This window comes from Rana temporaria, chromosome 2 (genome assembly GCF_905171775.1).
Source record: "Rana temporaria chromosome 2, aRanTem1.1, whole genome shotgun sequence".
Lineage (NCBI taxonomy): Eukaryota > Metazoa > Chordata > Amphibia > Anura > Ranidae > Rana > Rana temporaria.
The window spans coordinates 54,591,571-54,616,346 of NC_053490.1; the positions used below are offsets into that span (position 1 = coordinate 54,591,571).

The window sequence follows — 24,776 nt, forward strand, 5'->3', positions numbered from 1 at the left end:
GGCAGATTTTCAATCTATTTATGACGGCCTAAGTCCACCAGTCTCTGAGTTTAATAATATCCTCAAATCTTCTGAAAGGGGTTCTCAACTTAGGTTTAGAAATTCACTTTGAACTCCACCTTATTTCCAGAACTGTCATTATGTATTAGATGTGCAAAGAATAAGGTGAGAGAACATCTAATACCTATAAAGAGTAATGAAAATAAGGTGGAGTACAAAGTGAAATATCTGGAGGGACTGGCTGAGGTTAAAACAGGCAGGGAGGAAATTAGGCATCACCTCTTTACTGTCTGTCAAATGCCTCTGAAAAGTGACATGAGAATTGATAACTTTTCAGTGGAGTATCTTTGAGTGCAAGCCTTTTGGCTCACACTGGTGCTCAACATTTTTTTGGGGGGAAGCAATCAAACTGAACAAAAACATCAAATGCAGCCACTGTGCCCCATTATATGCAGCCACTGTGCCCCATCAAATGCAGCCACTGTGCCCCATCAAATGCAGCCACTGTGCCCCATTATATGCAGCCACTGTGCCCCATTATATGCAGCCACTGTGCCCCATCAAATGCAGCCACTGTGCCCCATCAAATGCAGCCACTGTGCCCCATCAAATGCAGCCACTGTGCCCCATTATATGCAGCCACTGTGCCCCATTAAATGCAGCCACTGTGCCCATCAAATGCAGCCACTTTGTCCCATCAAATGCAGCTGTTGTGCCCCATCAAATGCAGCCACTGTGCCCCATCAAATGCAGCCACTGTGCCACATCAAATGCAGCCACTGTGCCCCATCAAATGCAGCCACTGTGTCCCATCAAATGCAGCCACTGTGCCCCATCAAATGCAGCCACTGTGCCCCATTATATGCAGCCACTGTGCCCCATTAAATGCAGCCACTGTGCCCTCAAATGCAGCCACTTTGTCCCATCAAATGCAGCTGTTGTCCCATCAAATGCAGCCACTGTGCCCCATCAAATGCAGCCACTGTGCCCCATCAAATGCAGCCACTGTGCCCCATCAAATGCAGCCACTGTGTCCCATCAAATGCAGCCACTGTGCCCCATCAAATGCAGCCACTTTGTCCCATCAAATGCAGCCACTGTGCCCCATCAAATGCAGCCACTTTGTCCCATCAAATGCAGTCACTTTGTCCCATCAAATGCAGCCACTGTGACACACCCTCCACCCACTCGCTGTCTGACCGACACTTACCCCATCTTAGTGGCCGGTCAGGCATGAATCTATCCATTTTACATATGGGGGTGGCATAATGGAGGGGGCAGTGCCTGTGTGCCCTTAATGGACAGGCCGCCACTGTGGCGGTTTTCCATAGCCCCAGTCCCTCAGACTTCTAATTAGAAATTGTGCGTTTTTGCTGCATTTTTTGGAATTGCACCACAGATGCGGCATGCAGGACTTTTTGTGCACTTTCAGGACATGCAGCAAAAATGTACAACCTAATAGAAGTCTATGGGACTGGAGGGTAACATGCCAGAACTGCAGCTAAACTGCAGCTTGCCAGTGTGAACCCACATCATAACATCTAGGAGGGCAAGAAACTGTCACAGGCTGCTGTAATATAACACTTAATATGCAGAGAGGGGGACGTGGCCAGTGGACAATCCACCACTTGTGGCAGGTGACGTGGCCAGGTGATTTGGCAAGTGGATAATCCACTTGTGGCAGGTGACGTGACAAGTGGACAATCCACAACTTGTGGCAGGTGACATGGCCAGTTGACGTGGCAGATGACGTGGCAAGTGGACAATACACAACTTGAGGCAGGTGACGTGGCAAGTGGACAATCCACAACTTGTGGCAGGTGACGTGGCCAGTTGACGTGGCAGGTGACGTGGCAAGTGGAAAATCCACAACTTGTGGTGGGTGACGTGGCCAGGTGATGTGGCAGGTGACGTGGCCAGGTCACGTGGCCAGTGGACAATCCACAACTTGTGGCAATTGACGTGGCCAGTTGACGTGGCAGGTGACGTGGCCAGTGGACAATCCACAACTTGTGGCAGGTGACGTGGCAGGTGACGTGGCCAGGTGACATGGCAAGTGGACAATCCACAACTTGTGGCAGGTAACGTGGCCAGGTGACATGGCAGGTGACGTGGCCAGGTGACGTGGCCAGTGGACAATCCACAACTTGTGGCAGGTGACGTGGCCAGGTGATGTGGCAGGTGACGTGGCCAGGTGACGTGGCAGGTGACGTGGCCAGGTGACATGGCAAGTGGACAATCCACAACTTGTGGCAGGTGACGTGGCCAGGTGACGTGGCCAGTGGACAATCCACAACTTGTGGCAGGTGGCGTGGTCAGGTGACATGGCAGATGACGTGGCAAGTGGACAATACACAACTTGAGGCAGGTGACGTTTCAAGTGGACAATCCACAACTTGTGGCAGGTGACGTGGCCAGTTGACGTGGCAGGTGACGTGGCCAGTGGACATTCCACAACTTGTGGCAGGTGACGTGGCCAGGTGATGTGGCAGGTGACGTGGCCAGGTGACGTGGCAGGTGACGTGGCCAGGTGACATGGCAAGTGGACAATCCACAACTTGTGGCAGGTGACGTGGCCAGGTGACGTGGCCAGTGGACAACCCACAACTTGTGGCAGGTGGCGTGGCCAGGTGACATGGCAGATGACAAGGCAAGTGGACAATACACAACTTGAAGCAGGTGACGTGGCAAGTGGAAAATCCACAACTTGTGGTAGGTGACGTGGCCAGGTGATGTGGCAGGTGACGTGGCCAGGTCACGTGGCCAGTGGACAATCCACAACTTGTGGCAATTGACGTGGCCAGTTGACGTGGCAGGTGACGTGGCCAGTGGACAATCCACAACTTGTGGCAGGTGACGTGGCCAGGTGATGTGGCAGGTGATGTGGCCAGGTGACGTGGCAGGTGAGGTGGCCAGGTGACATGGCAAGTGGACAATCCACAACTTGTGGCAGGTAACGTGGCCAGGTGACATGGCAGGTGACGTGGCCAGGTGACGTGGCCAGTGGACAATCCACAATTTGTGGCAGGTGACGTGGCCAGGTGATTTGGCAAGTGCATAATCCACTTGTGGCAGGTGACGTGGCAAGTGGACAATCCACAACTTGTGGCAGGTGTCATGGTCAGGTGACGTGGCAAGTGGACAATCCACAACTTGTGGCAGGTGACGTGGCCAGTTGACGTGGCAGGTGACGTGGCAAGTGGACAATCCACAACTTGTGGCAGGTGATGTGGCCAGGTGACGTGGCAGGTGATGTGGCCAGGTGACGTGGCCAGGTGACATGGCAAGTGGACAATCCACAACTTGTGGCAGGTGACGTGGCCAGGTGACATGGCAGGTGACGTGGCCAGTGGACAGTCCACAACTTGTAGCAGGTGGCGCACTCGGCCAGCTCAGTGGCCTTTTTGCAGGACATTAGAGCAGCCCAGGGGGCAAATGCATTCTTGCAACCCAGCCCAGTCCGGCCCAAGGCCCTTGGTACACCTCTGGGTAGAAGTGACATGCGGGCCGCCGAGGGCCGTTCGCGGGCCGCTATCGGCCCGCGGGCCGCCAAGGGCCATTCGCGGGCCGCTGCCGGCCCGCGGGCCACCGCGGCCCACCGGGCATATGCCCGGTATGCCCTATGGCCAGTCCGGGCCTGCCAGCAATAGTACATTATACAGCGCAATGCAGAATAACGCCATCTATGCTTTCTTTCTCTGTAAAAGATAAATAAGTTAAACGATCACTTTAAGCATCATAACCATTAAAGCTTAATGGAGCAGAGATATAATGTATGGTGTGTGTGCGTGCATGCGTTCGTGCGCGCGCCGGGGGGCGTCAAAATGCACCTTCGCCTTAGTTGCCAAAAATCCTTGCACCGGCCCTGGAGGGGGGAGGGGTTGAGCAGGCAAGTCAGGACACTCTCTACTTTGCACATAGAGAAAGGAGCTGTGTGTTAGTGGGCGTCCTGACACTCCTGCTCGCCCCCTCAAGAGGCTTTCTCCACACCAGGGAGAAAGCCTCGCATTACGGTGGTGAGTTACAGACAGAAGAACAGGAAGTGAGGATTTCTCAGAAGAAATAAGGACATTTAAAAGCAAAATGGAAGGATGAGGTAAGTGAAGGAGAACTGCGCTAAGGTAAAGAAAGCTATTTAGGGAAAACAAATATTTCCTTTACAATCCCTTTAAAGCCCACTTTGTTATTTTTACCTACAGGTAAGCCTATGATGAGGCTTACCTGTAGGTAAAAATAACAAAGTGGGCTTTACTATAGCTTTAAATAATGCATTACAATTTAACTAAATCCATTCGATTTTAGTCTAATTTTTAGCACTAAAATGTACTGGAGATTTTAATTGACTAAAATAAGACTAAAACTAAAATGGCATTTTAGTCAAAAGACTATGACTAAAAAGATATTTAAATTTTACGCCAAATTAACACTGCTGCTTTGTTAATGCTAGTGAGTGACAGACTGAATCATATTTGTCATTTTTGATTTTGTCCTTTTGTTATCAATTTGAACCTGGAGTCTGCTTTACCAATTGCAATAATGTCCTTTAATATTACTGAAAATGCTCTAACAATAGGTTAAGAGCTCCCTTTTTTAAGGTGGTTTATGTAATAATATAGGTCTGTTGTTGGTTCTCTCCAAAGAGGACATGCTGTGGATATCGGCTACTTTGAAATAAGATAAATGTAAAATCTCCAACAATGGAAGTAAAGAATTCATGCAGACACGGTGCTCAGTATCTGAGACATGGAGTACTTCAGATGAAATGAAGAATAAAACTCAGGCTTTTCAAAGAGCATTCTGTACAAGCCCAAGTGACTTTCTGCAGGTTCTCCAAGAACTAAAAGCTGTGAAAATGCCCCTCCTGTCCAGTGCTGGATCTCATTAACGTAGATGTCCACCCTAACACTAAAATCCCTACATCTACAGACATCCATGATCTAACACTAACCTATCTAGCCCTGTAAAGAAAAAATCAGTATACATATCTTTTCTGAAGCAAATCCGACCCGATCCCACGCTGAGCTGTCAGCCGCGGCTTTGCTGTGTGGGCGGGTGCAGAGGACACAGCCGACAACAGAAGCCCCATAGTAACTCATAGGTTAGCGTTCGATCATGGATGTCTGTATATTCAGGAATGTTAGTGTTAGGGTGGACTTCTACTTTAATGAACTGCTCCAGACCAATTTTACAGTGGCTACTATACCTGCCAATCGTTGTAGCCTTATACTTACCAACAATACAAATTGTTTAATCTATACAAGTGTAGCACCCTCTAGCTAGTGTGCTAGTGTATATAGTTAGCTGTGTATGCAAATTGGTTTGGCAGAGAGCCAGGCCTGGGTTGAATCTGGGTCAGGGTTGAGTGACTCAGGGAGGCTGGATGACTCATCTGATAACTCTTCTGGTGCCTCTCTCTATTTTATGGAACCTTGGATAAGGTTCTAGATGTAGTGGGTGGAAGCTAGGAGGGGCTGTCATACATAATTATGAGGACCCTGACCAATCACCAGCAAAATGGGCTGGCAAAGGGGAAATTACCTAAAAAATAGCCATGAGTCATGCCAGCAGGGGCAGTCGGATGGAAGATGGAGATGGAGTGCTAAGGATGCTGTCGGAGGCCCTTGCAGGGCGCCCCCTAGTCTGGGGTGGGTGACCTCGGGCCTGGGACTTGGGTGCTGGAAGGATCGCTACACATATAAGGGGCCTTGGATTCCTGTCTCTAACAGGCTTTTGCTCTGATATGACTGTGTGTCTTGTCAAATCCAACAACAGTGTGCCAGTGGAGGTGGGTGCGTTGGCGGTAAATCAACGCTATTTGTAGCAGCGATTTAACGTCAATTTTGCTGCGCTATTCGGCCCCTAGCGGGTGCTTTTAACCCCTGCTAGCGGCCGGAAAAGTGTTAAAACCACCCGCAAAGCTTCGCTGCAGTGGCGCTTTGCTGGCGGTATAGCCACGGTGCCTATTCATTACAATGGGCAGGAGTGGTGGAGGAGCGGTATACACACCGCTCCTTCACCGCTCCAAAGATGCGGCTAGCAGGACTTTTTTTTAGCGTCCTACCAGCGCACCGCTCCAGCTCTTTCAGGGTGCTTTGCAGGCACTATTTTTAGCATTATAGCGCCTGCCAAGTGCCTCAGTGTGAAAGGGGTCTAAGCCAGAGTGCTGTCTTAACAATGATATCCCATTATGCCTCAGCCTGTGATCGCAGGCATTAGTGAACGTTGTACTGTGACTGTACCGGGGTTCATAGAGTTAACCAAACATAAGGGTAGAGTGGGCTCACATCTATGTCATAGCACCGCCTAATGATGATTTCACATGTTGGCAGCTTCTGCTTGTAAGTGAAGGCATTAGCGAGCACAGCTAGCGAGTCTCCATCTGGGTGCATTAAGCCCCACCCATCCATTGGAGAAATTTCCCACCGCTTTCTGTCCTAACAGAAAGTATAGGAAAATCTTCCCAAATGGGATGCTCTATCATAAACAAAATACTGTATATACTTGAGAATAAGCCGACTTTTTCAGCAAATTTTTTATGCTGAAGAAGCCCCCCCTCGACTTATACTCGAGTGAGGGTCACCTGCGCCATCCACGCTCTCCGCGCCATCCACTGTAATAAGCCCTGAAAACACAGAACTGAATGCTGGGAAACTGAATCAGCGTTCCGTCTATTACGGACGAGGAGGAAGCAGGGCTTTGTTACAGTGGACGGCTGCAAATGGGCACAGTGAGGCTGCAGATGGGCACAGTGAGGCTACAAATGGGCACAGTGAGGCTGCAGAAGGGCACAGTGAGGCTGCAGATGGGCACAGTGAGGCTACAAATGGGCACAGTGAGGCTGCAGAAGGGCACCGTGAGGCTGCAGAAGGGCATTGTTGACCCTTTTTTCCACTTATAGTAGCTGCTGCTTTTCCCACCCTAGGCTTTTACTCGAGTCAATACGTTTTCCCAGTTTTTTGTGGTTGGGTTGGCTTATACTCCAGTATATACGGTGTTACATAAAGATACATTTTTGGCTGGTGCTGAAAATTCAGTTCCTGCTTCTCTTCTAGCCATACTGTAAGTCTGCCAGCTCCATTGAGCCTGTATTCACACTTTAGCGGTGTGTGTTACCTGCTGCCACAGTGTTAAAATGTTCTTTTTTTCTTTTTTTACTTTTTTGTATATTTTTGCCTTAATGTGCCTTTTTTTAAATTGGGAAGTGGGGTGGGAAGGTTAGCTTAGAAATTGACATACTCAAATGATTTCATGCTGATATACATGCTTTAAGGATGTACATACACAGCTTTGTTTAAATACTGCAAAACAATCCATTATTTTCAGCACGAAAAACTGTTTTATACAATAGCACTGAAGAAGTTGCAGCTCACCTCGATCTCCTGAAATGAGTTGTTAATCATGGCGATCAGCATGTTTAATAAGACAATCACCATGGTCACATTATACACTCCATAGAGAACATATCCGATATTCTCTATAAATTTATGTCCATAGTTGATGACAACTGATTTCACTTCTGAGAGCCCAAAAATTGCCCAGAACAAAGTCTTAAAACTTTCTTCAACTCTAAAAAAAAAGAAACAAATGAAGAAGATTCTTAGTTACACTGTGATCAGTTACCCAGATGAGAGATTTACAGACACATTTCTGGCAATTGATTTATTGATTTTGATTTCCAAATGTGTTAAATCCAACCTCTTCTATTGTACTATGGGTTTTTTCTCTTCTTTTATTTTTTATTTTTCATATCAAGCAGGTATGTATCATAAATAATCAAAGGACTTCTTGAAAAGCTAAGAAATTCTACTTTTATTTATATGATGATTTCAGGCTATAGATTGTGTACTTTCTCTGTGACATCTATACAAGAAATGGGCTGGGTTCAGATGGTTAGGTCTTTTTTCATTTAGACGGTGGGACGAGTGTAAAAAGACAAATGTATTACCCCATCCACATAATGTGTAAAAGGAAGGGAAAAGGGGATGGGAAAAATTTGCGCTTAGTGAGAAAAAAATATATATTAGTGAAACAATTAAGATAAGGTCCTGGGAGGGACGTCCTGCTGCTAAACACTACAACTAATGCCCCGTACACACCATCACTTTATGTGATGAAAAAAAATGACGTTTTTAAAAATGTCACTTTAATTGACCGTGTGTGGGGGAAAACGTCGTTTTATGTCTTCTAAAAAACGACCAAAAAAAATTGAAGCATGCTTCAATTTTATGTGTCGTTTTTCAAAACGTCAACTTTTACTTCACAGAAATTGACCGTGTGTAGTAAAAAACGTCGTTTAAAACGACGTTTTTTCACCCGCGCATGCCCAGAAGCTAGTTATGAAGCAAGCTTCAATGGAAAACGTGGTGGAACGTAACCTCGCTTTGCTAGAACATTGTGAGAAAAACGATGGTGTGTAGGCAACTTCGTCTTTGAAAGTTGAAGTTTCAAAAACGTCATTTTTTACTTCACAGAAAATGTCGTTTTTTTTCATCACATAAAGTGATGGTGTGTACGGGGCATTAGATATAACGTGTGAAGAAAAATGTGCAAAAACAGTGAAGCGCTGGACAACAACATATACATTATAAATCAATGTATAAAACAACAAGTATAAACAGTGTTAAACTATAAGTGACAGAAAATCATTTGGAAATTAATTCAATATATGAGTGCGCAAAAACTATAAATGCATAGGTTATTGTAACACTGTGCCAACAATGTAGCACTGAGCGACAAGTGTCAAAATACCTGTATATATCTCAACAGATAATATGATAATAAAACAGTGTAAATTAAAATGACCAATTCAGCATATGAGGTGCAAAACAAATAGGGCCAGATTGACATACATTTGCGGTGGCGTAACGTATGTCATTTACGTTACACCGCCGCAAGTTTTCAGCGCAAGTGCTTGATTCACAAAGCACTTGCCTGTAAACTTGCGGCGCAAGCCCGCCTAATTCAAATGGGGCGTGTATCATTTAAATTAGGCGCGTTCCCGCGCCAAACGTACTGCGCATGCATGCTCCGTTTTGAAATTTCCCGCCGCGCTTTGCGCAAAATGACGTAATTTTTTGAACGGCGACGTACGTTACGTCCTTTCCTATTCCCGGACGTCTTACGCAAAAAATAAATACATTTAAATTTGACGCGGGAACGACGGCCATACTTTAACATGGGCTGTCTATTTTTACACCACCTAAATAGCAATCGCAACTTTACGACGGGAAAAGCCGACTAGCGATGACGTAAGAGAATGCGACGAACGCGCATACCTTTGTGGATCGCCGTAAACAGCTAATTAGCATACCCGACGCAGAAAACGACGCGAACTCCACCCAGCGGGCGCCGAAGTATTGCATCCTAAGATCCGAATGCGTACAAAGCTGTACGCCTGTCGGATCTTAGCCAAATGCCCTCGTATCTTTGTTTGAGAATTCAAAATAAAGATACGACGCAGCAAATTTGAAAGTACGCCGGAGTATCAGCAGATACTCCGGCGTACTTTTTCTGTGAATCTGGCCCATAGAGTCCACAGAAAAGAGCAGGGAGTAATTAACCCCTTCCAATTCAGATGATCATCTGAATTGAAAGGGGTCAATTACTCCTTGCTCTTTTCTGTGGACTCTATTTGTTTTGCACCTCATATGCTGAATTGGTCATTTTAATTTACACTGTTTTATTATCATATTATCTGTTGAGATATATACAGATATTTTGACACTTATCGCTCAGTACTACATTGTTGGCACAGTGTTACAATAACCCATCCACATAATGTATTCTGACAGCAGGACCAGGGCTTTTTTTCAGCAGGAACGCAGTTCTGGCAGCTCCAGGACTGAATGTATGTAATGGCAAGGGGTGCTGAGGTAGGTATATTGATGCTGGCTGCTGGGGATCTATTGTCGCTGGTGGGGATCTATTTTGTGCAGGGCTTTATTGTTGCTGGGTAGGTCTGTTGTTGGTGGGGGGTCTTATCTTGTTGGGGGTCAATTGTTGCTGGGAGGGATCTCCTGTCGAGGGAAAGGTCTATTGTTGTTGGCTGTTGGAGTCTCCTATGATGCTGGCTTCTGGGATATTTGTTGCTGCTGCTGGGGGTCTATTGTTGATGGGGGGTCTATTGTTGATGGGGGGTCTATTGTTGCTGGGGGGATCTACTGTTGCTGGGGGGATCTACTGTTGCTGGGGGGATCTACTCTTTCTGGGGTGAGGTCTGATTTTTCTCACTACAGGAATACTAGTTTACTGGTTTTCTTGTTATCATTAACAAATGCCATACAAATTATTTAGTAGCATAAAATTATAATTGGTTCTATATTCTCTAAAAGGGATGCTACTGGGAGGTGGGTAGGGTGTGGAGACAAGGCATGGTGCTCAGAGATGGGTAGGGGACAGAGACGAAGGGTGATTTAGGAGGGAGAAGTTCCTGCACCTAGTCTCTGAGAAAAAAAGCCCTGAGCAGGACTATCCGGTATCAGAATACACCGATCAGCGGCTGCAGCAACTGATCGATGAACGTTTTCAAACAGAATCTGAACAGGGAGGGCCACACACAGATCAAAATTTGGCCAGTCCCTGTTGAACCGTCAAATTTCGATTTGTCTGTACCCAGCCTAAGATAATAGGATGGCAAACATGATATTTTGTTTTACTACATAAAAGGTTTAATTCACAAGCTAACACACCAGGACAGGAATAGCTGTTGGCTAATATTACATTTTCTTATGTCATAGGGCAATGGTTGTTTTTGCATCATTTTCAGTGTACATGCCTATGTAAATTGGAGATTGAAAATTGGGAGTCCCAGAAATACAATTATATGCAATGAACTTTTTTGATGCAGGAAAAACATTCTGTTGAGCCAGCATTATCTTTTACACATCCCTCCTACACTGCACGACCATGTACCAGCATTATCACCTCTGTCCAGTGACCCAGGTATCAATAAAATTGAACCTGGAAGAAGTGAACTAATCTCCAAATATACTATATTGTCAAAACTATTGGGACGCCTGCCTTTACACGCACATGAACTTTAATGACATCCCAGTATTAGTCCATAGGGTCCAATATTGAGTTGGCCCACCCTTTGCAGCTATAACAGATTCAACTCTTCTGGGAAGGCTGTCCACAAGGTTTAGGAGTGTGTCTATGGGAATATTTGACCATTCTTCCAGAAGAGCATTTGTGAGGTCATGCAATGATGTTGACCAAGAAGGCCTGGCTCGCAGTCTCTGCTCTAATTCATCCCAAAGTTGTTCTATCTGGTTGAGGTGCAGGCCATTCAAGTTCCTCCACCCCAAACTCGCTAATCCATGTCATCCATGACCTTGCTTTGTGCACTGGTGAGCATTCATGTTGGAACAGGAAGGGGACATCCCCAAATTGTTCCCACAAAAATGGGAGCATGAAATTGTCCAAAATGTCTTCATATGCTGACTAGTGTTGAGCAGAATACACCATATTCGATTTCGCGATATATCTCGAATATATAGTCGAATATTCGAGATATATTCGCTAAATTCGAATATTCGTGATATTTTATCGAAATGAAATGATTGCGAATTTTCGCTATTGCGAATGCGAAAATAATTGCGAAATTTCGATAACTGCGGTAGGAGCACTCTGATTGGCTCAGAATATTCTTGATATTTTTTCGAAATTTCGCAAAATGCGAATGCGATATTTACTGCGCAATTTCGACAAATGCTGTAGGAGCACTCTGATTGGCTCAGAATATTCGTGATATTTTACAATACAAAATAATTGCGAATATTCGGCAAATGCGGAAGGAGCACTCTGATTGGCTCAGAATATTCTTGATATTTTACAATACAAAATAATTGCGAATATTCGGCAAATGCGGAAGGAGCACTCTGATTGGCTCAGAATATTCTTGATATTTTACAATAGAAAATAAAAAGTGTTTTGCATTGGTGGTGATTCTTTACTCTATCCATCTGTCACAGCCGTTTGTCAATCAAACACCTTGAAGATTGAACACGTTCATGCAGCATGCTTTGGACTTTTTTTCACTTCACATATCAAAGACATTTTTATGAAAGATTATTTTTCTATTATTGGGACTATATTTCTTTATATATTTGTTTCACTGTGTATTTCACAAGTTATTTGCGCTTGCTTATTTTATAATTTGCCCACATGTCTTGTCACTATACATATTTTTTATTCTTGTAGAGCGACTCCATTTTCTGTCTTGTATTAATTTATGTTGTATAACATTTTTGAGTTGCTGCTGTATTCTCCCCTTTTTTTAAGGTATGCGCAATTTTTTCCTTCTTACAAAAAAAAATAATATCAAACATACAAATATTCATAACAGAAACATACACAAAGCCCCCCCCTTTTGCATCAGAGACAATCAGAGTTCTCCTACCACAGTTATCGAAAATTCGCAATCATTTTCGCATTCGCATTCGCTTGCTTATTTTATAATTTGCCCACATGTCTTGTCACTAGACATATTTTTTATTCTTGTAGAGCGACTCCATTTCCTGTCTTGTATTAATTTATGTTGTATAACATTTTTGAGTTGCTGCTGTATTCTCCCCTTTTTTTAAGGTATGCGCAATTTTTTCCTTCTTACAAAAAAAAATAATATCAAACATACAAATATTCATAACAGAAACATACACAAAGCCCCCCCTTTTGCATCAGAGACAATCAGAGTTCTCCTACCACAGTTATCGAAAATTCGCAATCATTTTCGCATTCGCATTAGCGAAAATTCGCAATTTTTTTTTTTAAATTCGGCAACATAAAAGGATCGCCTCAGCTTAGCTACTCGGCCCAGGGTCTCTAATCATACCAGCAATGCTTTTAGACGTCGATAAGATGTGATCTGTTTTAAAAATAAAATTGAAAAAATGCGAATATTCGGAATAGCGAATATTAACCGCGAAATTCGAAATATATCGCGAATACTCGAATATGCCATATTCGAGCCGAATATTCGCAATACGAATATTCGTGAGCAACACTAATGCTGACACCTTAAGACATGGGTCCTCAACCTGTGGCCCTCCAGCTGTTGCGAAACTACAAGTCTCCTGAGGCATTGCAAGGCTGACAGTTCCAAACATGATTCCCAAAGACGGCATGATGAAAACTGTAAATCCACAGGAGCTGGAGGGCCACAGATTGAGCACCCATGTCTTAAGAGATCTCTTCACTGGAACTAAGGGGCCAAGCCCAATCCCTGGAAAACAACCCCACACCATAATACCCCCTACACCAAATGATGGGGACCAGTGCACAAAGCAAGGTCCATAAAGACATGGGTGAGCGAGTTTGGGGTGGAGGAACTTGATTGACCTGCAGAGAGTCCTGACCTCGACCCGATAGAACACCTTTTGGATGAATTAGAGCCGAGACTACGAGCCAGGTCTTCTTGTCCAAGATCAGTGCTTCTTGAGGACTGGTTAAACATTCCCAATGACTTTCCATACAGACTCACTTGGTACAGGGACACAAACAAACACACAGATATTTAATCAGAATAACAAAAGGTAGGAATCTGCAACAGTTTGTTAAAATCTCTGAAATGTAGATCACCCGGAGGGGAATGTTTTTTTTCTCAACTAAAGTTTTTGCCTGGAAGTTTAATTGGATCCTTATATTAACTATACTGAAACCCTCAAACCGTACACAAAGTTCCCCAGACAGGAGCGCTGCTCTCTTGGACCACCATTCTTCTGGAAAACAACATAATCCAAGACAAATCACAATAAAATGATCCTGCTAAACTTACGTGGTAAAGGCATCATTTTGTTTAGCTCCAAGGTAATAGGAATAAAGGTTAAACATTCCTATCATGAAGGCCACAAACACCATAATAAATATGACCATGAACTTGAAGATGTCTTTTACAGTTCTTCCCAGTGATATCTGCAATGGGCCAAAGCTTTCGTTAGCTGGTAGAATGTAGGCGATGCGTGAGAAGCTGAGGACCACAGCGATTGCATATAGACCTTCCGATATGATCTGAGGGTCAGAGGGCAGCCATTTTATCCTTGCTGAAAGAAGGAAAGAAAAAAAGGCAATAGTATATGTAATGAACAATGTGATCATGCATTACATTGTATCAAAGGGGTTGTATACATTTGTTTTTGTTTTTTGTTTTTTAAATAACAAACATGTTATACTTACCTCCACTGTGCAGCTCATTTTGCATAGAGTGGCCCCGATCCACGTCTTCTGAGGACCCTCAGTGGCTGTCTCGGCTCCTCCCAGCATCAGCAACCCCCCTGGGAAGCGCTTTCCCAAGGGGGTTACCTTGCGGGCACGCTCCAGTGTCCTGTATCCAATGTCCATAGGTGCCGACTACAGGACTTGGCCCCGCTCCCCAGCCCTCACATCATTGGAGTTGATTGACAGCAGCACAAGCCAATGGCTGCACTTCTATCAATCTATCCAATGAAGAATGGGCCAAGAAGAGCCAAGAAGCAAGCGCGTTCTCGACACAGGACTTTCAAGGGCTCAGGTATGTAAACGGTGGTTCAGGGGGGCCGGTAAGTAGCGGATGTTTTTTCACCTTAATGCATAGGATGCATTAAGGTGAAAAAACATGAAGGTTTACAACCCCTTTGAGTGATAAGGGTAAGGGACATGGGGGGAAGGCAAAAGCTGAAAGTAAGCCTGCCATGATATGAATACATGAACTGCCATTGCCGACTTCCTTCTGGAAATGCTAGCTGCATGGTTGCCTGCTAGTGGACCCAATGGCTTCAGTACTTTATAAGCCAAGAACAATTATAAGAGATAAGAAAAGTTTAGTATCTGCATACTTACTTCTTGGTTAGCGACTCAAACTATTGCTGTAAAGGGGTCACCAGCATTTTATGTAGAAGAGGTCAACAATGGCAGCCCTTATGTTTCTCTCATGACAAGTGTACTTTGAAGCATTGATAACACCAAAAGGGAGGAAAAAAAAATAGAGAAACTCAGGGAATGGGACCATAACAGCTGAGAGTTGGTACTTACAATGGTCAACTTTTATTCATTTATGGAAAACTATTATCCCAAAAGGAAAAAAAACTGTTGCTGTAACTTTTTAAAAGGTATTAGATGGAGTTTGGAATTAACTTATTAGTCAAAACCATGAAAATCTACTAGAGTATCTAAGGCTACCCAGTAAAATGAATAGCCTCAGATGATACACAGAGATAAAAAAAATCCTCCTCCCTAAGTTTTACTTGTATATCCGCTGTCTTTCCCTTTCTATATTCGTTGGAAAGTGCATATTGTGTTAGAAATCTTGTTTCCTCATTCAGCAGTGGAGGGGAGTCTGGGCTTACACTGTGTGAGAGCTGATTGGAGGAAAGGCAAACACCCCCACTCCACATAGGCAGAGGAATGAATAAACATCCAGAGCTAGGCTGTGAATAGACAAGCTCTCTGCTAATCTACCTCTAAGCTCCCTCCCCAACACAAATTGTCAACTACTGTTATCTCATGTGTTGGAAAACTTGTCAGTACAACCAAAAACGTAATCATATTTTATTGGGATTTTATGTGATAGACCAACACAAAGTGGCACATAATTGTGAAGTGGAAGGAAAATTATAAATGGTAGCATCATGTTGTGGGGATGCTTTTCTTCAGTAGAGACAGGGAAGCTGGTCAGAGTTGATAGGAAGATGGATGGAGCCAAATACCGGAAAATCTTAGAAGATAACCTGTTAGAGTCTGCAAAAGACTTGAGACTGGGGAGAAGGTTCACCTTCCAGCAGGACAACGACCCTAAACATACAGCCAGAGCTACAATGGAATGGTTTAGATCAAAGCATATTCATGTGTTAGAATGGTCCAGTCAAAGTCCAGACCTAAATCCAATTGAAAATCTGTGGCAAGACTTGAAAATTTCTGTTCACAGATGCTCTCCATCCAATCTGACAGAGCTTGAGCTATTTTGCAAAGAATGGGCAAAAATCTCACTCTCTAGATGTGCAAAGCTGGTAGAGACATCTCCAAAAAGACTTGCAGCTGTAATTGCAACAAAAGGTGGTTTTACAAAGTATTGACTCAGAGGGACTGAATACAAATACATGCCACACTTTTCACATACATTAAAACCTTGGTTTGAGAGTAACTTGGTTTGAGAGCGTTTTGCAAGACAAGCAAAATGTTTTAATAAATGTTGCCTTGATATACAAGCGATGTCTTGATATAAGAGTAGCGTCATGTCACAACTGAGTATAAAAAAGAAGAGAGGAGCCTCTAAGTGTAGCAATATGGTTACCTTTAATGAAGGTACAACATTTAGCTTGTTGCTACACTTATGCCATGTACACACGATCGGTCAATCTGATGAGAACGGTCTGATGGATTTTTCCATCAGTTAACCGATGAAGCTGACTGATGATTATTCGTGCCTACACACCATCAGTTAAAAAAACGATTGTGTCAGAACGTAAAACACGACGTGCTGAAAAAAATGAAGCTTAATGCTTCCAAGCATGCGTCGACTTGATTCTGAGCATGCATGGATTTTTAACCGATGGACGTGCCTACTAACGATCGCTTTTTTTCTATCGGTTAGGTATCCATCAGTTAATTTTAAAACAAGTTTCACATTTTTTAACCGATGGATAAATAACCGATGGGGCCCACACACAATCGGTTTGGTCTGATGAAAACGGTCCATCAGACCGTTCTCATTGGATTGACCGATCGTGTGTACGCGGCATTAGAGGTGCCTCTCTTCTCTTTTATACCCTGTAAAAAAATGCTTTGATATAATACAAGTGCTTTGGATTACAAGCATGTTTCTGGAACTAATTATGCTCGCAATACAAGGTTTTACTGTATTTATTTGTAAAAAAAAAATTGTAAACCATTTATCATTTTCCTTTCACTTCACAATTAGAGCCGGTTCACACTGGGGCGATTTAGGATCCGACTTGAAGTCGCCTCAAGTCGTCCCAAGTCGCACTGTCGAGAAAAACAATGCAAGTGAATGGGAGCGGTTTTAATACACACGACTCGAGTCGCTCCGACTTCAAAAGAAGTTCCTGTACTACTTCAATCCGACTTGTAGGCGATTTGTACCCATTGATTTCAATGGAAGTCGCCTCCAAATCTGATCCAAGTCTGATCACTGTCTTAACTGAAGCGACTTTCCAGGAAGATAACATACATTTCTCAGGCAAACCTCTCCCTCCCCCTCCCTCCCCTAGAGCTGATTGTTGTTTGATTGGCCACTGGAAAGTCTCCTGTTCTGGAGACGACTTCAAGTCGTGTTGTAAATCGCCCCAGATCGCCCTGTGGTTCATGCTCAAGTCGCGTCGGAGTCGCCTCTGAAAGTCGCGCTGGAAGTCGTGTCGCCCTAGTGTGAACCGACTCTTATGTTCCACATTGTGTTGGTCTATCACATAAAATCCCAATATTTACATTTTTGGTTGTGACATGACAAAATGTGGAACATTTCAAAGGGTATGAATACCTTTTCAAGGCCCTGTATATGTGTCTAGGTCAAATTTTATGAATGGGGTTTACAACCACTTTAAGTTAGGGTGGTTTTGTAATAAACTTTCATTGCAAAAAATAATATTTTAAATGTGCATAAATGAGTGGTTTTGTCATTCTCACCAAAAGTGTAATATTTTATTTCAGGAGGCAGCGTGGCACTTGTCACATCTTTAATGTTCTCATCATCATCAACAAAGTTCTGTGCCCGGGATGCGTGCCAGAATGCCATGAACCTGGCAATAAAAGAAGCTGCAAAGATTGCCAACATTCCAAAATCCAGGATATTCCACAGCTCGAATAGGTACTCTCGGGGGCCTTGGGACCAAATCTCTTTACATTCCGACCAGATCATACCTGTGTGGAGGCAACGCGGCTGGTTAATAAATCCAAAATACACTTTAATTTCAGGCATTAAACAATACATTTCAGATTCTAAACATAGCACAATGAGCAGATGCAGGCTTAATCCACCCAGAGAGGATGTAAAGCGCTGGGAGACAGATCTGCTCATGGCATTAGGCTAGATTCAGAAACATTATAAGGGTCCTTACAATGTGACTCAGATTAGAATGGGACTTGAAGATAGCTGCTAATACAAATAAATGGAAGGCTTTTACTGACCTCTCATACAAATCCCTTCATAACTGCATGTGTGAATATAGTGTGACATATAATGCATAGATACTGAAGTCTGTGGTTTATTTTTCAAGTAAAATAAAGATTGTAACGGTCAGGGGTTAACACCGTTTACGATATTCCATTCCACCAACCCACGACAGCTTATCCGACACTCCAACAATCCAGCAGACACGATCCATTGGATTTCCCCCAGAAACGAGACACACACAGCTCTGTCTCTGGTTCCAAAACGAATGAACACTTTAATGGTAAACTCTCAGGTTTTTATACAGTTGGAAACCAAATCACAATGGGTGCTTCAATATACATTCCGTTAGATAATGACATTCAGATGAGCTAATTACTAATCATTACCCAGACGGTCTGGCTCTGCGATAAGTTATTCTCACCTGCTACACAAAACACATTCCTTTAGTAAACATAAATGACATTCTAATCCACTTCACCTGAAAGGTCAGACATCTGACCTTTCAGACTGCCAACACATATCTATCATCAATAGAACTTTCACACAATACAGGATTAGTTAGCAAAGCACAATGAAATATCTTAGAAGCCAGACTTAATTAACACAATAGACAATAGCATGCAAACACAGCAAGCTTTTATCATTACAGCCAGGTAGACTTAATTAGCACCTCAACAGTCTATGTGTCCCCACATGAATGAGTCACTCTGCTATTGACCTGTTGTGTTCAGAAGGAACAACTTGTAATATTTCAAGATATCCTGCAATACATGAATTATCATTACTGTCCCATCTCATGTAATTCATGATATCATTTCTCAGTCATCCTAGGCCCCTATTGGACATAGGATGACCCTAGACCCAAGAGTCATTAGTGAAGCTGGGACAGGAGTACCCCGCATCCTTCAAAAGTCTCTGGGTATCACGGGCCATTCCGTTACAAAGATGATTAAAGATATCTATATATACCATGAAGAAAGCCACTTCACCCACCTATAGATAGAACACATTAAAGTTACACAATAATCTGTGTAACAGCAATAAACATCATGCTGAGAAGGAGGTTAATGCAGAACTAAAGGCATTTTTTATAATTTTGGAAGTACTGCCCTGTACTCGTTTTTTCCGACGGAATTCCACTCAAGCTGTCTTGCATACATACGGTCACACCAAATTCCAACCTCCAAGAACGTGGTGATGTACAACACTATGACGAGCCAAGAAAAATTAAGTTGAATGCTTCCCGAGCATGCGTCGACTTGATTCTGAGCATGCATGGTTTATAGTCCGTTGGAATTGCATCCAGACGAACGTAAATTATGATAGCTCTACGTCGCCTCGCGAATCGGCCACTAGCGTCGCCACTCGCTCCTGACTCCCGTGCGCGTGCCCGGCGGGCACCCGCAATCGCTTGTTACAGAGCGAGGACCGGGAGCTGTGTGTGTAAACACACAGCTCCCGGTCCTGTCAGGGGAGAAATGCCTGACCGTACAATGTATGAAAAGCGATCAGTCATTTCCCCTAGTGAGTCCACCCCCCTACAGTTAGAACACACCCAGGGAACATACTTAACCCCTTCCCCGCCCCCTAGTGTTAACCCCTTCCCTGCCAGTGGCATTTTTGTAGTAATCAATGCATTTTTATAGCACTGATCGCTATAAAAATGCCAATGGTCCCAAAAATGTGTCCAAAGTGTCCGCCATAATGTCGCAGTACCGAAAAAAAATCACTGATCGCCGACATTACTAGTAAAAAAAAATATTAATAAAAATGCTATAAAACTATCCGCTATTTTGTAAACGCTATAACTTTTGCGTAAACCAATCAATAAACGCTTATTGCAATTTTTTTTTACGAAAAATATGTAGAAGAATACGTATCGGCCTAAACTAAGGAAAAAAAATGTTTTTTTATATATTTTTGGGGGATATTTATTATGGTAAAAAATAAAAAACATACATTTTTTTCAAAATTGTCGCTCTATTTTTGTTTATAGCGCAAAAACTAAAAACCGCAGAGGTGATCAAATACCACCAAAAGAAAGCTCTATTTGTGGGAAAAAAAGGACGCCAATTTTGTTTGGGAGCCACGTCGCACGACCGCGCAATTGTCAGTTAAAAGGACACAGTGCCGAATCGCAAAAAGTGCTCTGGTCTTTGACCAGCAATATGGTCCGGGGCTTAAGTGGTTAAGTTGTAATGTGTATGGACAGGTCATCATTCTGAGCAATGCAATGTATCTCCAATCGTTATCTTCTATTAGGCTTGCTTCACAATTCTCAGCAAGGATTTTGACGTCTCAGATTGTTAGACATGGTTCTCTAGCACATAGAATACACAAAAGCCAGCAATTTCAGTTTCTTGTTGGTAGATTTTTCTTTCAATGTCAGTCCCATGTCAATGTTTGGCATATACTGCTGACATGAAAAGTCCCTCACTGCTGCCTGAACTTCTGCAGAGACGCAGCACACAGCCCTGTCAATGTTCTTGGCAGGGCACTCAATTGAGGTTCTCAGGCAGGCTGCAGCATCAAAGTAGAAAATATCCCGTGGACATTTGAAAAATGTATTCCAAGTTCTTTTTTTTTTGTTTTCAGCTGCTTTACAGCTGCTATCAGTAACTGTTTTTTGTTTTTTTTATCTGTTTAGTATGTGTTGACATTTTAGCAAACTGCTGGAGTAGGGATCAGGTTAACCTCTATCTTAATATTAGTAGTGGTATAAAACATGGTGAAAGAAATCAAGAAAGTGTACAGAACACACAGATTTACACTCATCGGCCACTTTATTAGGTACACCTGTTCAATTAGCCAATCACATGGCAGCAACTCATTGCACTTAGGCATCTAGACGTGGTGAAGATGACTAAGGCCCCTTTCACATTGGAGCGGAAGCCGCGGTGGCGGTATAGCGCCGCTAAAAATAGCGGCGCTATACCGCCGGGATTGCCGCGGGAATCGGCCGCTAGCGGTGCCGTATTAACCCCCGCTAGCGGCCGATAAAGGGTTAATACCGCCCGCAATGCGCCTCTGCAGAGGCGCATTGCGGGCAGTATTGCTGCGGTTTCCCATTTTTTTAAATGGGAAGGAGCGGTATACATGCCGCTCCTCTCGCCGCTCCAAAGATGCTGCTGACAGGAGATTTTTTTGTCTCCCGCCAGCGCATCGCCTCAGTGTGAAAGCCCTCGGGCTTTCACAATGAGTCTGCAGTTAAGGAGTTTTTCAGGCGGTATAGCAGCGCTATTTTTAGCGTTGTACCGCCTGAAAAACTCCTCAGTGTGAAAGGGGTCTTACTGAAGTTCAAACTGAGCATCAGAATTGGAAAGAAAGGGGATTTAAAGCGGGAGTTCACCCAAAAAAGAATTTTTAACATTACATTCAGCCGAGTTGTCATAATGACAATCGGCTGTTTTTTAAAATTTTATCCCCGTACATAGCCGCTTCCGGGTATGTCTTCTGCGGGACTGGGCGTTCCTAATTGATTGACAGGCATCCGACCGTCGCATACAGCGCGTCATGAGTTGCCGAAAGAAGTCGAACGTCGGTGCGGCTCTATACTCAGAAGCGGTATGTACGGGGATAAAATTAAAAAAAAACAGCCGATTGTCATTATGACAACTCGGCTGAATTTAATGTTACATTTTTTTTTTTTTGGGTGAACCTCCGCTTTAAGTGATTTTGAACGTGGCATAGATGTTGGTGCCAGACGAGCTGGTTTGAGTACTTCAAAAACTGCTGATCTACTGGGATTTTTACGCACAGCCATCTCTATGGTTTACAGAGAATGGTCCGAAGAATAGAAAATATCCAGTGAGCGGCAGTTGTGTAGAGGAAAATGTCTTGTTGATGTCAGAGGTCAGAGGAGAATGGGCAGACTGGTTAAAGATGATGGAAAGGCAACAGTAACTCAAATATCCACTCGTTACATCCAAGGTATATAGAATACTATCTCTGAATGCAGAACACATGGGAAAGAAAGAAATTAGAAGGAGATCCGGGCGTAATTCCACTAAGGAGGTTCATCTCCGTAACTTCAATCAGGAGGGCCTGTGGCAGAGGTTTCTCACTGAATCCATTCTAGGAGGGTCTGTGGCAGAGACTTCTTCTCAAAGGTTTGAGCGATACTCTGGCTGCCAGGTCAGTGAGAGAGGCCTGTCCGGGTACGCTATTCCCACTCAGGCAGGAGTGGCGCAAAGAAGTGTTACACGCGGGAGCAGGACTGTTTCCCTATTAATATGCCTGAATTTGCTATTTTTCCTTCTTCCTTCAGGCTGGGTTCACACTACTACACTACTTTCATCCTACTTTGCTCTGCTACATTGGTCCTACACTTATCCTACATTGGTCCTACATCCATCCTACTTTCATGAACAGGATACTACTTTGGTCCGACTTAAATGGGCCTGAAGTAGGATCAATGTAGGACCAAAAGTAGTACAGGGAGCATTTTCAAAGTCGGACCGACTTGTGTAGGACGCTACAAGATGCTCTCATAGGGAAACATTGAACACAGAGCAAAGTAGGATGAAAGTAGTGTAGTAGTGTGAACCCAGCCTTAACCACTTCCCGACGGCCGTACGACTTTGTACGGCCGCAGGGTGGCTCTACATCTCTGGGAGGCCGTGTTTTTACGGCCTGCGCGCGCAGCCAGCGGCGCGGGCGCGCGCGCGTCTGGCGGAGGCGTGCGCGCGCTCGCCGCATCGCTGAGATGCCGATGCGAGTGCCTGGCGGCCGCGATGTTCGCCAGGGACTCGCGATCGGCGGCTACAGGGACAAGACGTGGAGCTCTGTGTGTAAACAAGGAGCTCCACGTCCTGTCAGGGGAGAGAGGAGACGGATCTGTGTCCCTTGTACATAGGGACACAGCATCGGTCACCTCCCCCAGTCACCCCCCTTCCCCCACAGTTAGTAACACAATTCAGGGTACACATTAACCCCTTCCTCACCCCCTAGTGTTAACCCCTTCAATGCCAGTCACATTTATACAGTAATTAGTGCATATTTATTGCACTGATCGCTGTATAAATGTGAATGGCGCCAAAAATGTGTCAAAAGTGTCCGATGTCTCCGCTATTATGTCGCAGTCAAGAAAAAAAATGCTGATCGCCGCCATTAGTAGTAAAAAAAATAAATAAAAAATAATAATTCTGTCCCCTATTTTGTAAGCGCAATAACTTTTGCGCAAACCAGACGCTTCTTGCGTTTTTTTTTTTTTAACAAAAATATGTAGAATAATACGTATCGCCTAGACTGAGAAAAAATTATTTTTTTTAAAAAAATTGGGCAATTTATTATAGTAACAAGTAAAAAATATTGGTTTTTTTTCAAAATTGTCGCTCTATTTTTGTTTATAGCGCAAAAAATAAAAACCGCAGAGGTGATCAAATACCACCAAAATAAAGCTCTATTTGTGGGGAAAAAAGGACGTCAATTTTGTATGGGAGCCACGTCGCATGACCGCGCAATTGTCAGTTAAAGCGACGCAGTGCCGGAAGCTGAAATTTCACCTGGTCAGGAAGGGGTATATGTGCCCAGTAAGGAAGTGGTTAACTCTACTTTCCTCACCACAAGTTTATTTGTTTTTGCCCAGCTGGGTAATAAAGAGCACAGAAAAGACACCTGTTGCGGACATTCCTTTACTTCTGCTATATGCACCATTCACCCCTAGGTATTCGGAGAGCCACAAGGTAAATGTGCCACCCAAAACAAACCAGCAGCTCCTCTGGGGGTAGTGCTACATATACATTGCGGTCTGCAAGTGGTTTACTGGGATTGTGGCTGAAGACAATTTTAAAGCAGGCCATTTTAGGTATCTATTTACTTGGCATAACATCGTCTTAAGGCCCCTTTCAGACGTGCAGACCGTATGTCCGCTTTTTCATCCATCCGTTTGCGGATGAAAAAGGGACATACATTGGTCCCTATGTGATTGCGGGTGCCAGCGGATAAACATCCGCTGACACCCGTAATCACCCGCCTCCGCAAAGATCCGATTTTGCGGACAGAAGAAAACCCTATTTTTTCTTCCGTCTGCGGATCGGATCGGATGAACACGGACACACGGTCCGTGTTCATCCGATCCCCCCATAGGGGAGAGCGGAGAAAAGACAGGGCGGTCCCTGCACAGTGTGCGGGGACCGCCCTGTCAGCCGCCGGCTCAGCGGAGATATACGGAGCGATCCCCGCTGAGCTTACGGAGGCACGTGTGAAAGGGGCCTTAGCATTATACAAAAAAAATGGGTTAACTATTGCACTTTTTTTTTAATTCATTAAAGTGTACTTTTTCCCCCAATTTTTTTTTTACTAGTAATGGCGGCAATCTGCGATTTTTATCATGACTACAACATTATGGCGGACACATTGGACACGTTTGACACTATTTTGGGACCATTGTCATTTATACAGCGATCAGTGCTATAAAAATGGTCATGGAGCTTGCAGCAGTGGCGCGCAGGCCGCCGGCTTTTTTTGAGGGCACCCGCATGGTGGCAAATTCAAAGCAACGTACAGGTACGTTGTTTTGCGCAATCGTGACATTCTGCCAATGTATATCTACAGGAGACAGTTGGCAAGTGGTTAAGGGAAACAAGCTTTGTCACATCAGGGAAGGAGATGCGGAAGGAACTAACAGTATAAAATGCTTTAACCTGAACATCTTATTAACCGCTTGCCGGTCAGC

The 24,776-nt window shown here is 44.0% G+C and overlaps 1 protein-coding gene across 1 annotated transcript in view; it reads right to left on the reverse strand.

Moving 5' to 3' along the window:
• Window positions 1-24,776, reverse strand: part of TRPC6 (transient receptor potential cation channel subfamily C member 6) — a 319,531-nt gene that overhangs the window by 41,925 nt on the left and 252,830 nt on the right. The window contains exons 6-8 of the mRNA XM_040340191.1: window positions 17,614-17,847; window positions 13,775-14,039; window positions 7,371-7,566 (exon numbers count right to left, since the gene is read on the reverse strand). Coding sequence (XP_040196125.1) covers window positions 7,371-7,566; window positions 13,775-14,039; window positions 17,614-17,847 — 695 coding nt within the window. The remainder of the gene's footprint in view (window positions 1-7,370; window positions 7,567-13,774; window positions 14,040-17,613; window positions 17,848-24,776) is intronic.